The following is a 21,130-nucleotide window of genomic DNA, read 5'->3' on the forward strand; positions in this document are numbered from 1 at the left end:
AATATGTATATTTTTTAATGTTAATTCAAATAGAACTGTATAATATTGGAGTTTTTTTGTCAAGAAAATTGTGATAATAAGAATAATAATGGAATGGTATTAGATAATTTATTTTTTATTTAATTATATATGCATGCATCCTATGATATAATTTGGAAAACACTTTAGATCAAAATTTTAAATTTTATTTAAAATTAATTTATCACAAAGTTAGTCCCTTGGAACCAAGGTTTACCCCTCGCTTGGGATTATACATATGTAGATCGTTTTGCCAGATCTTTTACTGTTAACTCATTCACTAAGGCCGAAAATACAAAAAATAAATATAGCCACCTTAATAATCTTTTGTTTGTTCTGGTAGTCTCAGACACCTGTGGATGATTTGGACTCCAAGCTAAAATTATTAAATAATAGTGCAAAGGTTACATCACAGGTGATCCAAAATAAGGCTTCTACCTACAACAAAGAATATCATTAAATTTGTCGATCCAACTGTATATTTATACATGGGTCATTAAGCCCCACCGACCAAACATAATTTTTTTTTATTTCTCTTCTTTTAATTACATCTCATCTATAATATTTATAAAAGCCTTGTCACAGTCACGTGTCACAATTTATTATATATTTAAAAATTCACCATTTTTTAAAAACGTCGTGGCCTAATCGCCAAGAGCGTCGTTTACAAATATGAGGGTCATGGGTTCGAATTAACAAAGATTTTTTTTTCTTAATCCAACTTGGTATACTTTTTTTTAAATTATATTATTTTTTTAATTTTTCTCAATAATTAATTTTGCTAGATGAGGGTTTTTTATATTGTTATCATGGAAACAGATTTAGGATTTCTTATTAAGAATGATTCTTTTAAAATTGGCTTCAAGAAATTGAAAACCGATTATGAGCATCACAGATTGTTCCATCATCAAGATACCAAATATTTATGTCCATATCAAATTTAGGCTTAAGATAATGGATGAGATAATGAATACCAAGTGTGCCCTCTGCTGGATCCTTTCGTCAGAATCTAAGCCATGTGTGCCGAATAAAGGAGTTTTAATGTTCCAGTATGTCACTAGGAATTTTGAATAAACAGTAAATTTGGGATAAAAGCAAATTATGAAATGTTCACGAAATTTGCTATTGAAAGCATTTCTAAAGTTTACTTTGATAATATTCATGTTAGGAGGATTTTGGATATAATACAAATGGCATGTGAAGCTATTTTGCCTTCTCCCTTAACACCAAATCCTAATTGATACGTATATTTAATAAAGTTAAGACCCTGGGTTTTGACCCTTGGCAATTATTTTTGCTAAAAATCTTCTAAATAGTTCATTACAGTGGGGTGGATATCACCACAGTGTTTGTGAGATAATCAGGTTTGCCCCCATAATTGATTCGAATATATGATAGCAGGTCTTTTTTTAAAGAGTATTTAGGAAGGTTTTAAAAGCATTTAGATGATTTTGAGATTAATGTAGATTTTATACGAAGTGAGAGGGCAAAAACTATTGCGTCTAGATGTGGAAAATTTCTTAAAAGAATTGATAAATATCAAAACTCACAAATCATGTTTTTTTTATTATATATTTTCCATAATATGTTTAGCCATTTTCTCCAAAAATTTATAGAAATCTTGGAAGAATGAATACGGATAATCTATTCCTCTCATTTGACTATTCTGATTCATCCATAAGAGAAAATTCTGATTCCCCGTCATTCTTGACGGGCTATCAGCTAGTATTTTTATAAAGTTATAGTATATTAATTATAATTTTAATATTCTTTTAATAAATGATCAATTCACATATTAAAAATAAAATTAATTATTTGAATATATTATTTAGATTTATACATACATATTTTTAGAAGTAACTAGTTACTTTTGGCAGTTACATTTCACAAAATATAACTAGTTACAATTTATAAAATACAACTAGTTACAGTTATTTTTTAGCAATAAGTTACAGGTAAATATAGTTACTTTTAACTAGTTACTTTAATAACACTAAAAATAAGTAATAATTAAGATTTGGAAAATGGCTTTTTTATCAATTTGTTTTTAAAATATTATAAAGATATCTTAAATTGTTAATTATTCAAAAAACATGTTTGAATTTTTTTTTGTGTACTAATTAAAATGTAAAATAAATTAGTCCATCCTCTTTTAAAAATAATCTTAAAAAATGAATACTAAATTATTAGATTCGAAATTTACAATTTGGATACGAATACTTTATTATTCAATAGATTTTTCTGGAGGCTTATTCCAATATTAAAAGGATCATCTAATCCTATTTAAATAAAGGGTGCTTTTAACCATATTTTTACTATACCAGAGCTAAGATAATTTTCTAGGCACGACCAAATGATATGTTGTCAAAAAATATGCAACATTACACTTAACTATTTTTTTTGTTGTCATAAAATAATTTTATATTCATTTTAAGTTAATGAAGACCTTTTGAAATTATAATAATTATTAATTAGAAGTTAATGGTGTTCTTCATTTTTATTCTCTTAAATCTCCCTAGTTCTATCTTTCTCATATATATTAGATCTATGTATGGTTTGATGCCCTTGCCAGCTACTTAACCGCTTCGGGATTCGAACCGGAGCTGACCTCATCTGATAGTTTAAAAAAGCAACCCAGTCGCTTTTACTGGCCACCAACTCATCAATACGTGGGTAAGGACATTCTCAAGTTTCATTGCGTATTATGGCCGGCCCTTCTTATAGCAGCCGGCTTGGATCCACCACGTCAGATTATATGTCATTCTCATTGGCTAGTGGATCATCAAAAGGTTTGTTGTTATAAAGATTGGTATCATATTTTGAAGGGGAAGGGGAAAAATGCAACTATTCATAGCACCTATACATCTATTTGATTTACTATATTAGTTTATTTTAGATCATCTAACATATTGATAATTTCTACCATTTCAAACACTCCAAATTTCGGAGTAATTATTTTTGAAAATTTATTTAATCATAAAGATGTCCAAGAGTTTTGGAAACTCCGTGGACCCTATTACAGCCGCTCCACTTTTTGCCGGACTTAGCGGTCTTCGGTACGCACTTATACGAGGCTCTGCTGAACTATCACAAGACTCTAATTATGATCCAACTCGGCTTCGGTCTTTAGTCAGTGCGGACTTGGCTAACACCCTGGGCAACCTACTTAACCGGGCTGCCTCTATAAATGCCTCCTTCGGTCACTTAAATTTTGCAGAATCACAACCAGGATCCGACTTACCCTCCTTTTACCTCGACCTGCAGGTTCGTCTTTTATCTCTCCCCAATCATTTTGAGAACCGTTGCAGCCCGCAAATACACCGCTTTGATCGCGCCATTGAAGACGCCCTCGAGGCTGTTCGGGCATGCAACTTAGCCTTCGAAATCGTTCGCCCTTGGGACTCTAATGCTGCATCACCGTCGAATACGACTCACCTTCTTGTCGCCACTCACAACCTCTTGAGAGTCGTGGGTCTTCTTTTTTCTCCTTTTGCGCCTGCCCTCGCATCAGAGTTATTGGACCGCCTGGCCGTCTCGCACCGGGACCGCACCTGGGTTCGCGCCTGCCAATGGGATGATTTTAATCGTTCATACCTGCCCGAATTTGACGCTCGGTCAAAGGAACAACACCAAGAGCGAAAAGTTTTTTACCCAAGATTGAGATGACCAATAAAAAACGACTATATAACTAAACTGATTTCTTCTCATTATCATGGATGATAAAATCTTTTTACTATCTCTTCATAATTGTTTTTAAAATGATGGATGTTGAAATTGATAAAAAGTGAAGTTTTTCTGTTTTTTTTGTTATGATTTATTATGACATCTTTCTCCAAATTAATTTTTTAAATAAAACAATTGTTTATATCTTTTTACCCTAAAAAGATTTAAAACTGCTCCTACTTGTTCAAACAAAGGAATATAATAATCATGCACTTATAATTTTCCGAGGATATGAAATTTTAATTTGAGTATTAGCAGTACCCATCATATCCGGCCGGTTTAAATAGAGATTTTTTTTAATATTCCGGTCTGGATTTTCTGGTTATTCTAAAAACAATGACATTGACTGCATTTTATAAAGAGTTTTAAAGGGAAATTAAAATTTTAAAAGCGAAATCTAAATCATTCATGTTTTTCACTGGCTATTATTTAAATTTTTAAAAAATCAGTTTGGTCTGGGTTTGTGTTTATAAAAAATATAATTTAAGCTTGTCACTGGCTTTTCAAAGTTATATCATTTTACGGGCCTGCTACTTTCTGATTATTAGCATAACATTATTTTTAATGATGGTAAATTATCTATAATATAATATTGATATTTTGATTAGGGACTTATTTAGATTTAATACTCAAAAATATACTATTTAATTAAAAAATTGGATGTAAGCCTCTAAATGAATAAGGCAAGAGGAATAAAATTTTCTAAAATAATTTAGGCAAAAATTTTCAATTTTTTTCCCATTAAATTTAACATGGATTTAGGAAAGGGTTTTCATGATGTTATTATATAATTTATTATATAAATAATTGTTTAAACTTTGCTCCCCCTAATTCAATATTTCACTAATATTTTTTAACTAAAATTTCGTCAATTTAATATACAAACAAATATTTGCTTCTTAAATTTAAGGGGATGGTTGAGGACTCTAAATATAAATAAGATTTTATACCCTAACTTAATTTAAACCAAAAGTTGAATTGGACTTGAACCCTATAAGAAAAAACGATTTATAATAATCAAAATCTATTTTAATGTAATTGTATAAGGTTTCGAATTTTATATTGACGACACTTATATATATTATATATAACTTTTACCCTGGGAAAGGGGAAAAGTTTTGCTAATTGGGTGATATGCTAAACGCAGATGGTGGTGTAAATTCTGCTGTTATTTGTATAGGTCACACAAGCATGGAAGAAATTCAGATTGATATCGTCTATTCTAAGAAATAAAAACGTCAAGGGGAAAGTACGTAAGCTGCGGAGGAGTTGTTTAGTTTATGGTGGCGAAACATGGACAATGAAGTGGCCCACGAAGCCAAATTGGAAAGAACAGAGATTAATGAATGTGTGGGATATCTCTGAGAGAGAGAAAAATTAGCAAGGAATTGGGGGCAAGAATTGGAATAGAAGTTATTAAAGTAGTAATGAGAATAAATCGACTAGGATGGTTTGGGCATGTGAAACTTAAGACAAAATATGATTACTATACTCTGGACCGTCAAAAATGGAAAAGAAAAATCAGAGGGGAATTGGATAAACGGAAAAGAAGAAGATAATATATAACTTATTTTCATTAATATTTAAATGTATACCAAGCTTTTACTCTTAGAAAAAAATCAGAAACCATTATTTGTAAATTTTGATTTATTATAACAGATAACAAGCTTGTAAATAAATATTAATCATCTTTTGTTGCATATAAGAAATATAATATGATTTTCATAATTAAAAAGTTTAAAAAAATATAATATATATGAAATGATTGGGTAAACAATTTTTAACGTGAGAGGGTAAGTTTATCTGAAATAAATATCCTTAAAATGTGACATATTTGTTCACAAGTTATTTTATAAGAAGGGTATATGTAAATATAATTTTTTTAAAAATCAGAAACATATCTTCAACATCTAATAACTTGCAATCATTTTTTATAAAAGACAATATAATAAGTTACAAAAAGTTTATCAATGTTCCGTTCTTAGCCTCTGTACGGTTTCTTGTTACATCTTCTTGCGCGTACTCAGTCTGATTAATATCGGAACTTATAAATATAAATTTTTGTAAAATGAAAACAAAAAGAGAAAGGGAAAGAAAGCTTTGTTTTAATTCCTCCATTAAAATTAATAAGCGATAAATATCACTTATATCCCTTCTTTTTATGATATTTTAGGTTGACTTATGGAGTTATATTTGCAGTCCATTAATTCATGATATAATGTTTTTTTTAAATTAAAACTTAATTGAATTAAATTATCAAAATAAGATTACTCCTAATTTATTACTTTATACTGTATCATTTAAAAAGTGTATACCTAATATGGAGGTTAAAATGGTGGCTATAACTAGACCCAGAACCAGTTTAAACTAAAATAAGTATATAAATTATGTAAATTGTAAATTGACATTGAAAAATCATAATAAATAAAAGGTCATTAAGAGCTTATTAATGTTTTACCTAAACTCAGATAAAATGGTTCGTTTTAAATATAATCTTAAAAATCCTCTTCCCAATTTTGATAAACTTATAATTTTCCAGGTGTTTAAAATAAAGCCTTAATTAATATACATTCTTTATATAACAGCCAATCTGCATTGTTATTACTCATCCAATAATAAATAAATTTTTTTAAAAAAGCCATGAAGTATGTTAATATTAACAGAATAAAGCTTTAACTGGAGAAATTAGTTTTATTAAAAATTCTTTCAGACATATTGAACACAATTTCAAAAAACAGCTGTAAAATATATAGACTATAAAAAGTATCACTACCAGGGATGAGAACCTGAACCCTCGATATTTAGTTGAACCTAAACCCGAACCCTTTTTTAAAATTTAGGGTTCAAGGTTAAAGGTTTTTTTAAAAAAAATTTATTTTTTTTATTTTAAACTTTCATTTTATTTATTTTAAATTATGATAAAAATAATATAATATTAAAACTTACGTTTTCATTTAATAAAGATTTCCTATTTAAAGCAATTTTTTAATTCAAAAAAAATATTTTTTTGTGGAATCATTTTTGTTATATTTAAGAGTCAGCTATTTTTCGTAAATATTTTTAAATTTTACCTAGCAAAGCAAATTTTAAAAGTTTTTTTTTATAAATGATGATAATATATAATATCTATTTTAGGATATTATTGTTTGTAGATTATTTTTTATAATTATGATGATAAATTATTTTTATAGCAATACTAATTAAAATAAATTTAAAAAAAAATATTTCTGTTATTTTAACTAATTTTAATAAATCATTATTTTTCTAGTTTAACACTGAACTCGAACCGGGTTCAGAGATTTATCACTGAACTCGAACCGGGTTCAGAGATTTATCACTGAACTCGAACCGGGTTCAGAGATTTATCACTGAACCCGAGATTTTTTTAGAAGGAGGGTTTACTTTCCTGATCACTACATGAAAACTTAATGGAGCTGTTTTTTAGAATCATTCATCTATTGTGGTAAATTTCACTAATTCCATATCAAATATTAGAAAAGAAAAATCTATAAAAAGTGGACAGATTTTTGATCTGAAGCCTCTGCCCAAAATATAAAATCTTGACAGTGGTATATATAGAGAATTTTAGGGCCATAAATAATACTTTTGCATCTAAAAATAAGACAAGATTTTTGTAAAAATTTAGCGCCTTAAGTAAACCGATCCAGATTGGTCGGTTTAACCGTTAATTTTAAAATTTATTAACCTAATTCAAACCTCGACCAAATTTTGAATTTTTTATTATCCTTTAGCTCTTAAAATATTCCGCTTTGAAATATAGTAGTTCATAAAAAACAAATACTCGGATTGGATTTTCTGACAACAATTTTTTGAATTTTTTTTCGAATGTGTTGAACGAAATAATAAATCCCATTTGAATTTTAATTCAACTGTCATTTATATTTTGCTTCATTTATAGAACTGTGAACATGAAATTTTAATTGTTATACATAAATCAAAAACCACTACTTTGATATAAACGACTTAAAAAAATAACACATTATCATAAAGTCAGGGCGTTAATATAAGGTAATAATCTAAATTGGCATACATAATATCAGGTTTATAGCCATTTTATTTTTTTACTCTGAATCTTTTCCACCATTCATGATGTTGATCGTTAGTGAGCATAATCTTTTTATTATTTTGACCACCTAAATTGAAATACAATAATTCTTGTTTAGATAAATTTCTGGGTAATCATGCAATCAAGAAGATTTGATATTAGAGATCTGCAAGACGTCCCGAACGGGTATCTGGTCGCGTCGGGTTTATTTTTAAAAAATAACTTCGGTTCGGGCTGTGTCGGGCCTAATATTTTTCAAAAATTTCGGGTCGTGTCTAAATTTCCAAATATGATATCATTACATTTGTCAAATAAATTGATATTTTAAAATCTTGCAAGAAACAAGGCGCTAATATTTTTACAATCAAAAAAATTATTAAATTTTTATGTATCTAAATAAAATCGGGCGGACAATTAAATTTTAGGGTCGGGCTTTTCATAGCAAAAAATATTTCAATCGGGCCGGGCAGAGCAGGTTTTTTTTTAAAAAAATCGGTTCTTGTCGTGCTTGAAAAATTAGGCCCTATGCAGATCACTAATTGTTATAAAAAATAATGAAAATCTAAACTATAAAATTAATTTATAAATAACATTTATATATAATCAAAAATGCTTATAAAGGAACATCAAGCGCTTATTTTAAAGAGACCGAATATTGCAGCATTCTCTGGTAAAATTTTCATTTTTATTAGTAACTTATAATGAAAGGGCAGCCTAATCAAAATCACAAATTGACCCCTATCTTGTTTGCATAATAGCGGTTTAATAAATATAGAATGTTTAAAAGATACAGTTATCTAAAAACTATAAAAAATTTGCTAGGATCGCATAAAATATATAAGTATTCTGTCCTACATAATTGTTGAGCGGCTTCTTCCAATTCCTTGTAGGATGCACTTTGATGAATTAAAGTAGTTCTTGGTTTGTAAATCTCTAATGTAATCTTTTCCGATTTTCTACCGTCATAATTTTTGATAGATTTTTCTTCGATGGTAGCCCGTTTATAATGGCCATGACTCATTGGCCTTAAGTGAAATCTATATTAATTTTTTAAGCATCTAATAAAATAAATTTTTTAAATAATTTCTCCTGAAATTAATTACGAGATAAATTTTTTTAAAAAGAAGCTAAATTTATTTTAAGATGAAAACTTAGTTGTCAGATAAAAATTCTAAAAAATATATTCAAGAAACTTATATTTATTCCAAATCCCATAACTAAAAATAAAACGGATAATTTCTGTGCCTATGGAAAAACCTGGTTTCATTTTTTGGACGAGTGTATAACTCTCGTTTATGGCTACCAGCAGATACACTGGGTTCATTTGAGCTCGGTGCAACTCCACTATCAACTACCAACATCTTTTTGGTTTCGGGGATGTCATGTTTAATGATCTTTACGTCGCTCAATTTCTTCTCTCTTATAAAGTCTTTGGGCATTCTTTATTTTATAATTTTTTGATCAATACAAATATTATAAATCTTTAATTAGATAAATGTTTTCAAAAATGTTACACCCCCCCCCCCCACCCACACTTCTTTTTTTTTGGGCTCTCGATACTTATATAGCGAGACAGATAATAACCAGATATGATATACACCGATATCACTTTTTTGCCCATACCAATACATCCGAGTTCTGCTTTTAAATAACTAAATTTATTCGACTAAGACAAAAGTTGTTTTTGGTTGTAAAATACTCCATGCGACCAAATTAGTCGACTAAGTTAAAATAAAATTCTTATAATTTATTTTATTGAATTCCTTATATTAAAAAATAAAAGATATATGGCTCCTAATTTACTATGAATAAATAATGTAAAAAAATCTTCCTACCAAAAATAAAAAATATTAAAGCTAATCGACTAATTTGGGTTGTTCGAGTTTTTGGTCGGGTTACTACGACATTTAATCGTGGTCGTAAGAGAAATCAACTAATAACAATACTATTGCCGAGTATCGAATAAATATTTATATTAAAAAATGACTTAAAACATATACAAAATAATATTTTATTTAAATTCATTAATTTTTTTTAGATTATAATTAAATCTTGCCCTATCTAAATTTTTCAGGTCCAACTCCCCTAAATTATATTTTAGAAATTGGTCCGATGCGATTATGTATGCTTTTTTAACCTAATCGGGAAAATTTGTAGAAATAAACAATTTTATTATTATTCTTGAAAAAAATATTCATAAAAACAATAGGATATAAAATATTACTTAAAATTTTGTCGAGGCCCGAGTTTCTAAAATCAAGATCCGAATTCGACCGAGTCGAGAAAATGTCTACCCAATTCCCACCTATCCAAGTTCAATCGGATCGGACATAGATCTTTTTTCACTCAGTCGACGGAAATATTATAGTAAAAATTTCCATTACTTAAAAAAAAAAGGTAATAAGAGCTATAAAAATATTTAAATATATATTTGAAAAAACCAGCGAGGGGCAACGTTTTTAAAAGATTTTAAATAAAAAATAAAAATGCACAAAAAAATTAACAATTTTTACAATAAATTATAATAAAATATTTTTTTAGTGTAAAATTAAATCAAAAAATAATTTATCCATCCTAATTCGGCATCGGCAAAAAATATCGGGTGGATTTCATTATTGTGTATCGATATATCCTGACAATAACTTAATCACATTTTATTTAAAATTATCAATTTTTATTTTTTTAAATGTATAGTATTCGCTATTAACTTTTATTTATGCTATCTGCCACAGACCTGCAGAGGCACTATTTGTACAGCCGGTGCGAGTTTTATATTCTTCCCGGCCCTTATTTTTGTTTAAAAAAAAACTTCGATCAGGGTGTGTCAATTTTTACTTTCCAAAATCTAAATATTTTTGACTAAACTGAGAATTGACATCATCTACTCAAAAAATAATGACGGAAACTTAAATATTTTTTCATTTTCTGTTTATATGAGTAAGTTTACAAAAAATGAGTCAAAAAAATAAAATATTTTTAAAATCTCAAAAATCTAAATATTTTTTTAAAATCGCCAAAATCTAAATATTTTTGACTAAACTGAGAAGTGACATCATAACTCAAAAAATAATGACGGAAAATTAAATTTTTTTTTATTTTATGTTTATATGAGTAAGTTTACAAAAAATGAGTCAAAAAAATAAAATATTTTTAAAATCTCAAAAATCTAAATATTTTTTTAAAATCCCCAAAATCTAAATATTTTTAACTAAACTGAGAATTGACATCCTAACTCAAAAAATAATGACGGAAACTTAAATTTTTTTTCATTTTATGTTTATATGAGTGCTATTTCTACGTAAACGGAAATTTTAATAACATGAATAGAAAAAATAATAATTATATTTTGAAATAAAGAGGTTGCTCGTAGCATAAACTCCTTCCTACAAAAATTTTTTTTTATTTATTTGATTTTTTCATTGTAATTATAAAATTTAACTCATATGATTTATAAAGATTTAAATAAATAAAATAAAAATAATTTCAAAGCGGAGTTGAAAAAATAAAATAAATAAAACAATGAATTAGATGCAAAAAAATTTAAAAAATCCCCCACTCCTTAATTAGGTGCCAGACAGGCGATTTGGTTTTTTATTTTATTATAAAATTAATTTCTTTTTTTTATTTAAAATTTTTTGAAATATTAAATAATTTTTTATAAAAAAATGTATAATATTGCCTACAAATTTTTAAAGGAGATGGAAATGGAAGTTAAATTTAGGGGAAATGTTACTAGAAACCTCTTTATTTCCAAACAGGACTAATTTTAGGATTGATTTTTCCATTCATGTTATCAAAATTTCCGTTAAAAAGAATTTAAAAATCTTAAAACTTAATTTGGTAATCTAGCAGATATTTTTCTCTTAATATTGTACAAAGTTAAAAATAAAATGTTAAGATCCAGACTAAACTTGAGTCGTGAACTCGAGTTATGAACTCAAGTCGTGAACTCGAGTTATGAATTTGAATCGTGAACTCAACAGTTATCTTAAATTTTATGAAACTTGATTACTTATATAGTGTTGTTAATTGGTTGGTTGGCTCTAAAAATCTGCTATGAGCACGAACCCCGATCACAGATCCGTGGTTCAGGCCCATATATTTTAATTTAAGTTATTTCTTATTGAACTTATTATAGTATATAAATATATGGTTATTAGAGATAAATCGATTGATAATTAAAATACCTATTGAATAGGCAAAAAGTCAAGCGCCACTTCTCAATGAGTGAAATTATTTCTACGTAGGTCAGGAATAATTTTATCAAAATCAAATATTGATATGATAATGGATGGGTATCAAATAAATATAGTTTCTACCTTTATATGGTGTATATTAATTTGACCGGGAATAAAAAATAAATATGGTTACTCATATTTGTTCGTGAAAATTTTTTTTTTAGCATTGCACTTAATGGGCATGTCTGGATCTTAACATTTTATTTTTAACTTTGTACAATATTAAGAGAAAAATATCTGCTAGATTACCAAATTAAGTTTTAAGATTTTTAAATTCTTTTTAACGGAAATTTTGATAACATGAATGGAAAATCAATACTTAAAATTAGTCCTGTTTGGAAATAAAGAGGTTTCTAGTAACATTTCCCCTAAATTTAACTTCCATTTCCATCTCCTTTAAAAATTTATAGGCAATATTATACATTTTTTTATAAAAAATTATTTAATATTTCAAAAAATCTTAAATAAAAAAAAAGAAATTAATTTTATAATAAAATAAAAAACCAAATCGCCTATCTGGCACCTAATTAAGGAGTGGGGGATTTTTTAAATTTTTTTGCATCTAATTCATTGTTTTATTTATTTTATTTTTTCAACTCCGCTTTGAAATTATTTTTATTTTATTTATTTAAATCTTTATAAATCATATGAGTTAAATTTTATAATTACAATGAAAAAATCAAATAAATAAAAAAAAATTTTGTAGGAAGGAGTTTATGCTACGAGCAGCCTCTTTATTTCAAAATATAATTTTAGGAATTATTTTTTCTATTCATGTTATTAAAATTTCCGTTTACGTAGAAATAGCTTCACTCAAAAAGTGGCGCTTGAATTGTTGCATATTCAATAGGTCTTTTAATTATCTATCGATTTATCTGTAATAAATAACCATAGATTTAACTAATAAGTTCAATAAGAAATAACTTAAGGTACATGGGCCTCGTGCTCATAGCAGATTTAGTCTAATTTTAGAGCCAAGCGCCAGGTCTGGGTACTACACAACCAACCAATTAACAATACTAATATATGTAATCGAGTTTCATAAAATTTAAGATAACCTGTTGAGTTCACGACTCAAGTTTATGACTAGTTCACGACTCAAGTTCATAACTCGAGTTCATGACTCAAGATCAAAACTCAAGTTCATGACTCAAGATAAAAACTCAAGTTCACGACTCAAGTTCGGAACTCGAGTCGTAAAAATGAGTCGACTAATCGACTCAAAACTCGACTTGAGTTTTGAGTCTGAATAATTTCTTAAATAAACATGAGTGAAAACTCGAATTTAGGGTTTTCAGATAATTCTTATTTGTTAGAATTTTTTATGATCAATTCGAAACACCAAAATAAAAAAAACCATTTATCATTTATTTATTCTATGTAAATAAAATATTACACAATATAAATCAATTATACAAATTCAATCATTTAAAGGATTGAATCGAATTCCCTCTTCAAAAAACTTTATGGTGTGAGAATAAAAATTTGAAAAATTATATGTAAAATAATTGCCTAAAATACTCGTAACAATTGAAATAACTTCATTTCGGTTGTTGGGTTTAAGAGAATTTGATCTATATTGATTTTTAATTACTCCGAAAAAATTTTCTATCGGATTTAATTGCGGCGAATAGGGTGGAAAAATATGATATTTGGAGAATTCTCACTAATTATCCTCGCTCGATGTATGGGAGCATTATCCATTATAAGTAATGAATTTGATTGATGGTAAAAGTGCGAATAATTGATCCAGGTATGCCTTGAATTTTATCGCAGTAAAAGCCCCATCTATTGTGAATTTTTTCAATCCACTTATTCCTATTGTGCATAGGTTACCGGTATTTTATAAAAATATAATGTTTTTCTCAAAATTTTCTTTCAAGTTTTTAAAAGTTTTTTTAAAAAAGGATGTATTTTTCTCAAAATAATTACGGAAAGTTAAATTGAAGTGTCGGGGCTTCCGTTATGGGTAGAATGATTGGTGGCACATCTCGATGATTTTTGGTATGCGTCATTTAGGTTAATAAAAGCAACTACAACAATTAAATTTTAAATTTTATTTAATTTTAAAACCAAAAAAAAATATAAAAAATAAGAATTATCTGAAAACCCTAAATTCGAATTTTCTTTCACTTATGTTTATTAAGAAATTATCTAATTTCTTATCCTGATTTCCTTCTTTAGATAACTAAAAGTAACATTAATATATTGTAATAATACTTTAAATTTAAAAAAATTTACAATGCATTTTAAAAAAAAATTATTCTAAAAATCTTATAAAATTTTTATCTTGGGTCCAAAACATAAAAATTTTTTATTCGATTCATAACTTTGACGTTAATCTTCATTAAGTTTAAAAACTCTTATTATTAAAAAAAATTAAAAAAAATTATATCAAAAATTTTTAAAAATTTTATCAAAATGTTTTTACAATAATTATGGAAAGTTATTTAACTATATAAGAATGTTTTTTCACATTATGAAATGTGTTACAACAAATCATATTATTACTGATGAGTAAGTTTACACAAAATGAGTCAAAAAAAAAATATTTTTAAAATCCCAAAAATCTAAATATTTTTGACTAAACTGAGAATTGACATCATAACTCAAAAAATAATGACGGAAACCTAAATTTTTTTTTATTTTATGTATATATGAGTAAGTTTACACAAAATGAGTCAAAAAAAAATATTTTTAAAATCCCAAAAGTCTAAATATTATTGACTAAACTGAGAATTGACATCATAACTCAAAAAAATAATGACGGAAACTTAAATTTTATTTTATTTTATGTATATATGAGTAGGTTTACACAAAATGAGTCAAAAAAAAAATAAAATATTTTTAAAATCTCAAAAATCTAAATATTTTTTTTAAATCCCCAAAATCTAAACATTTTTGACTAAACTGAGAATTGACATCATCTACTCAAAAAATAATGACGGAAACTTAAATTTTTTTTCATTTTATGTTTATATGAGTAAGTTTACAAAAAATGAGTCAAAAAAATAAAATATTTTTAAAATCTCAAAAATCTAAATAATTTTTTTAAATACCCAAAATCTAAATATTTTTGACTAAACTGAGAATTGACATCATAACACAAAAAATAATGATGGAAACTTAAATTTTTTTTCATTTTATGTTTATATGAGAGTTTACACAAAATGAGTCAAAAAAATAAAATATTTTTAAAATCCCAAAAATCTAAATATTTTTGACTAAACTGAGAATTGACATCATAACTCAAAAAATAACGACGGAAACTTAAATTTTTTTTAATTTTATGTTTATATGAGTAAGTTTACACAAAATGAGTCAAAAAAATAAAATATTTTTTAAATCCCAAAAATCTAAATATTTTGACTAAATTGAGAATGACATCATAACTCAAAAAATAATGACGGAAACTTAAATTCTTTTCTACGTTTACACAAAATGAGTCAAAAAAATAAAATATTTTTAAAATCCCAAAAAATCTAAATATTTTTGACTAAACTGAGAATTGACATCATAACTCAAAAAATAATGACGGAAAACTTAAATTTTTTTTCATTTTATGTTTATATGAGTAAGTTTTACAAAATGAGTCAAAAAAATAAAATGTTTTTAAAATCCCCTAAATCTAAATATTTTTGACTAAACTGAGAATTGACATCATAACTCAAAAAATAATAACGGAAACTTAAATTTTTTTTTTATTTTATGTTTATATGAGTAAGCTTACACAAAATGAGTCAAAAAAATAAAATATTTTTAAAATCCCAAAAATCTAAATATTTTTGACTAAACTGAGAATTGACATCATAACTCCAAAAATAATGATTGAAACTTAAATTTTTTTTCATTTTATGTTTATATGAGTACGTTTACACAAAATAAGTCAAAAAAATAAAATATTTTTAAAATCCCAAAAATCTAAATATTTTTGACTAAATTGAGAATTGACATCATAACTCAAAAAATAATGACGGAAACTTAATTTTTTTTTCATTTTATGTTTATATGAGTACGTCTACACAAAATGAGTCAAAAAATAAAATATTTTTAAAATCCCAAAAATCTAAATATTCGTGACTAAACTGAGAATTGACATCATAACTCAAAAAATAAAGACTGAAACTTAAAATTTTTTTCATTTTATGTTTATATGAGTAAGTTTACACAAAATGAGTCAAAAAAATAAAATATTTTTAAAATTCCAAAAATCTAAATATTTTTGACTAAACTGAGAATTGACATCATAACTCAAAAAATAATGACGGAAACTTAAAAATTTTTTCATTTTATGATTATATAGCTTGTACCAAATAAATTAATCCAAAGTAAAGAATTGTGCTCCTATTCTTCATATTTTTTTTAATTTAAAACTAAATTTTTAATATATTACGCTATCTAACGGAAATATATTTATGATTTTTTAAATATATTATGTATGTTATATTTTCTATGTAACATATCTCTTCTTTACATATTTTAAATTTATGGACTACAATTTCTTTTAAATTTTTTTTTATTTATTTAGATAAAATTAATTTTGGATAAATTTGATATACAAAATAAAAACATTTTATTTTTAAAATATAATTGATAGGCTATAAATAAAAATAAATTTTACCTGGTCTATTCTCAGTTTACCTGTCAATTCTCAGTTTAGTTACACCGTATTTTATTTTTTTATTATTTTTATCATTCATAAAATTAATCCAATTACTTGCCGACTCGTGAAAATCATTTCTATCTCTTTGGCCCATCATTGCCTAGATGTGCAGGATCAAAATTACAAACAATTCCTCTCAGAGTTTTCTTGCACATTACGCATACCCTCAAACTTGTAACAAGCAATTAACATCAATTTTAAGAAATTTTCTTAATAAAAATACTCTTATATTAAAAATATTTTTTCTTTAGAAAAAAATTTAAATAAATTAATGTCAACAATTTGTAACATTTGTGCTAAACTAATTAAAGTGACAAAGGCCAATCTTTTATACAAACATAGTTACAAAGGGTCAACATGTCCTTCCTCTCAAAAATCTCCAACCAATAAAATTATAACAATACCCAAACCCTTATTAAATATTATTGAGCCTGATCCTCCCCCTATTAACACAGATTTTCTTGAAAGATTTTTTGAATTGAAAAAAGGACCCACTTTAACACATCTACCAAATAAATATAGAAACCTAATTTCAAATTATGTTACTAAAGTTATCACAAAAGTTAATGATAACTTAAATTGTTTAAAATCATGGGAAGACTTATTAATCTTCTCTCACAAATGTCTTATATGTCCCGCTAACAAAGAGACCCCATTACATGAACAAATAAAATCAAACATTGATAATTTTGACACTATTCAAATGATTAACTACAATCATAATGTTAAAAAGCAAGTAGATGATATAACACACAAATGCAAAATAATATCAAATAAAATAGATCAAGGTGACATAGGTGGTGCAATTAAACTTATATCCTCAGATAACCATCTTTCCCCTATCAATGAAGAAACATTACAACTATTGAAACCACTACATCCCGAAGCTTCCATAGATAATCTACCCATCTCTCCAATAAATAGTCAATGCTATCAATTCTTTCAATAAAAACTTAGCAGGTGGTCTTGATGGTTTCAGACCTTCCTATTTTCAATACTTAATTAATTCAAAAAATCCTTTCCATAGTTCTGTCATTAAGGTTTTAACATTTGTAATAACATAATTAATAATTATATTCCAATACAAACTCACCAAATCCTTTTTGGTGCACGTCTAATTGCTTTATCCAAGCCAGATGATGGTACCCGTTCCATTGCAGTAGGCTCCTTTTTCAGAAGATTAATAGCCAAAATCTTAATCAAACATGATGCTGTCAACATTTCAAACTCCTATCAACTAGGTTTTGGGATCAAAGGCGGCTGTGAAATAGCGGCTCATACCTTAAAAATTTACTTAGAAAACCCACCACCTGATTCTGTAATATGTAAACTAGATTTCAAAAATGCCTTCAATAACCTACATCGTACCTCATTTTTAAAATTCTTCTATGAAACTTTTCCCTGTTATTCTAAATTTATTGAATCCTCATATGACTTTCAGACGCTTTGACAAATGGATCTTTTCAGATTTTATCCCAAGAGGGCATCCAACAAGGGGATCCATTAGGACCTCTTCTTTTTTGTTTGGAATCCATCATCTCATCTACTAAATCAAACAAAATTTCAACCTAGATCTTATATGTATTTAGACGATGGGACCATCTGTGGCCCTTCAGCTATTGTACTAAGCACCTTAAAAAACCTGGAAATCAATTCCCAAGCTATCGGCCTGGTACTCAAGATAAATAAAACAAAATTATGAATTTAAACTCATTCAATTGGTCACTTGCTCAGCTACCTTCTAAACTAGGGGGTTTAGATTTTTCCCACTCAATCTTTTATCCTTATAATCATTCGTATCATCTAGATTATCTAACAATTCTATGATTTCTGGCTTCATATGCCCTACCGATCGTTTATTAGACGACGCTATTGACATGGAAGGCAAACACACCCATTAACACCATATAATCATCAATCATCAAACACAAAAAATTTTTCACACCTTTAATCTCGAAATACCAAACAGATATATCAGTCAATCCACCTTTAGATTGCATTCAACTCCTTCAATTATCTGACAGACTTGATGGTCATGAATGGTTAGAATCACTCCCTAGTCGCAACCTTATTCTCTTATCAGATGAACAATTGAGAGTAACCATTGGTTTACGTCTAGGTTGCGATATAGTACAGCCTCATGCCTGCATCAAATGTAAATCACGCGTTGATTCAAAGGGTAGACATGGCTTAAATTGTATTTTTAGTCAAGGGCGACATCAACGCCACTCAGCTGTAAACCATATAATAAATAGAAGTCTAACAGCTGCACACATTCAAACAATCTTGAACCATCAAATTTATATCAAGTAGATGGTTTAAGACCTGATGGTATGACAACCATACCTTGGGCCCTCGGCAAATCACTCATATGGGACTACATGTGTGTCTCATCATTCCCTTCAAACATAAATTACAATTTAATAACACAGGCAGAAATTAAAAAGACAAACAAATACAAAAATTTTAAAAACTTCATATTCACTCCAGTAGTGACTTCGCGGGCATTTTTCGCCTTCAACATGTTTTTAAAAAATCTGGGTAATAAAATACGACTTTTCACAAATGAACCCAGAGAATTTCTTTTTATTCGACAAAAAATTCAAATAGAAATTTTTAGACACAATTATGGATCCTTTTTAGGGACTCAATTATAGAATTTTATTTTTAATTATATAATTATATAATTATAAATTTATAAATTATAATTTTTTTAGTTAGGTTTTATGTAAAAAAATTTTAATAAAATAAAGAATAAAGTAGGAAAAATAAAATTTGAATAATGTTTTACAGAAATGTTTTCTAGATCGAAAAAATGGAAATAGGAAATATGATAAGTGTATGAATGTGATATATTGTTCTGATACACAATTTTTAAATAATTTTATTTATTTTTAATTTTTATAGATAATAATGGCGATTTAAAATATTCAACTTTAGAATATGCCCAGCCCGGGTATTATAATAAAACATTTAGATCTGACCCTGATATTTTGAAAAATATGACCCGGCCCGTACAGGTCTGCTATCTACTAAACAGAAAAATTATAAATTAATTAAGCTTAATATTGAAAAAAATTTCAAAATTACAGTGTTGTGCAGATTTGATGGAAAACATAGCTATATTTTTTAATTTGTTTGCAAATAAAATTATTTAACTTACAAAAATTGTTCAAATCTGAATTATTCTTTATTGATACTTTTTTCCCATTTTGTGGCCTACTAAACTAATTAAACATTAGTATTACAGGCACTAATCAAGAAATAAATTCTGAAGTGCCTCCTTTCGGCGAACTTAACAAAGCTATTGATAAATTTACTAAATACATATTTTTTTAAAGCAATATTAAAATAACAAAAGGAAAATGACCAAATTTTTAAAATCTATAATTAGAATATATCATAAGTGGGACCATGCCCGAAAGCTAGACAAGTAGAGGTGAGACTAAAATCACCCTAATAGATTTTTTTGGCCATACGACTTCACATAATTGATTTGCTCTCTAATTTTATTTTTTAAAACTTCTAAAAATTAGTAATTCTGACCCTATATCACGTATGTAAATAGAATAAATTAACAATATGAGCCGAATCTTAATCATATATGTACTAAAATGTTTTCAGCAATAATATATTTTTGACTGAAAAGATTTATTATTTTTAGCTCTTTCAACCCTTCGATAATTATTAGTATTAATTAAACACATTTATACATTGTCGGTGATCGATGACCCTTTAAAACTTTAGGGGAAAATCATTATTTAAAAATTAACGAGTTAACCCTAACAATCGCGGCAAATTATTATTTAATTTTTTTTCCCCTCTATATTGTATACTTGATGAATCAAGTCATATTTTGACAAAAATTATCCAAATGGATTTTATTGTTAGAAACCTCGATTTAGCCGATATTCTAAAACATAAAATAATACAAAAAATTTATTAAGAGATTTCTATTTTGGAGAAATCTTGAGGATCATTAAATTTGGCTAAATTGAGGTTTTTTAAACAATACTAAAAAAGGGGGAACAAAGAGATTTATTTTATATTATTCTACTCATCCTACAATAATATTTGAATGATGGACTTGTCTTGGTGCCAGTAGAGATATACAAATATCAAATTTACTAAGCTCTATTTTCTCAACAATCATGTAATTAATAGGGTTAGGATTTCATGGGGTCATAAGTAAATATAATTTTTTTGAAAGAATTACATAAAATAGTATAATTAAATTATGATGATATATAATCGACAAAGAAAATATCGAGTTGGACATTTAGAATTGTCATTTATAGTAGTAAGATAGGACTATAAATATTTGACGTTGAAAACACTTTAATGTGTTTATTTTTATTTTCGATTGAAACACATTTTAGTATGTTTCACATATATAATATCTATTTTTTTTCAAGCCATTTT

At 26.8% G+C, this 21,130-nt stretch overlaps 2 protein-coding genes across 4 annotated transcripts in view; one reads left to right on the forward strand and one right to left on the reverse strand.

Annotated features, from left to right (window-relative positions):
- The window catches only part of LOC135928926 (methionine--tRNA ligase, mitochondrial-like), a 28,420-nt gene extending 24,581 nt beyond the window's left edge, over nucleotides 1-3,839 (forward strand). For both annotated transcript variants that reach the window (XM_065465387.1, XM_065465379.1), the window contains 2 exons: nucleotides 2,562-2,807; nucleotides 3,001-3,839. In XM_065465387.1, the coding sequence (XP_065321459.1) occupies nucleotides 2,562-2,807; nucleotides 3,001-3,684 (930 nt within the window). In that variant the 3' untranslated portion in view covers nucleotides 3,685-3,839. The remainder of the gene's footprint in view (nucleotides 1-2,561; nucleotides 2,808-3,000) is intronic.
- Nucleotides 3,840-5,520: 1,681 nt separating this feature from the next.
- The window catches only part of LOC135928739 (uncharacterized), a 30,173-nt gene continuing 14,563 nt past the window's right edge, over nucleotides 5,521-21,130 (reverse strand). Inside the window, exons 2-7 of one of the 2 annotated variants that reach the window (XM_065465276.1) lie at nucleotides 10,032-10,190; nucleotides 9,065-9,247; nucleotides 8,663-8,844; nucleotides 7,828-7,895; nucleotides 6,057-6,108; nucleotides 5,521-5,785 (exon numbers count right to left, since the gene is read on the reverse strand). In XM_065465276.1, coding sequence (XP_065321348.1) covers nucleotides 5,745-5,785; nucleotides 6,057-6,108; nucleotides 7,828-7,895; nucleotides 8,663-8,844; nucleotides 9,065-9,246 — 525 coding nt within the window. In that variant the 5' untranslated portion in view covers nucleotide 9,247; nucleotides 10,032-10,190 and the 3' untranslated portion in view covers nucleotides 5,521-5,744. The remainder of the gene's footprint in view (nucleotides 5,786-6,056; nucleotides 6,109-7,827; nucleotides 7,896-8,662; nucleotides 8,845-9,064; nucleotides 9,248-10,031; nucleotides 10,191-21,130) is intronic. The other variant, XM_065465225.1, reaches the window with a different exon arrangement.

The sequence above is a fragment of the Gordionus sp. m RMFG-2023 genome, chromosome 1 (assembly GCF_954871325.1).
Source record: "Gordionus sp. m RMFG-2023 chromosome 1, tfGorSpeb1-WG-v2, whole genome shotgun sequence".
Lineage (NCBI taxonomy): Eukaryota > Metazoa > Nematomorpha > Gordioida > Chordodea > Parachordodidae > Gordionus > Gordionus sp. m RMFG-2023.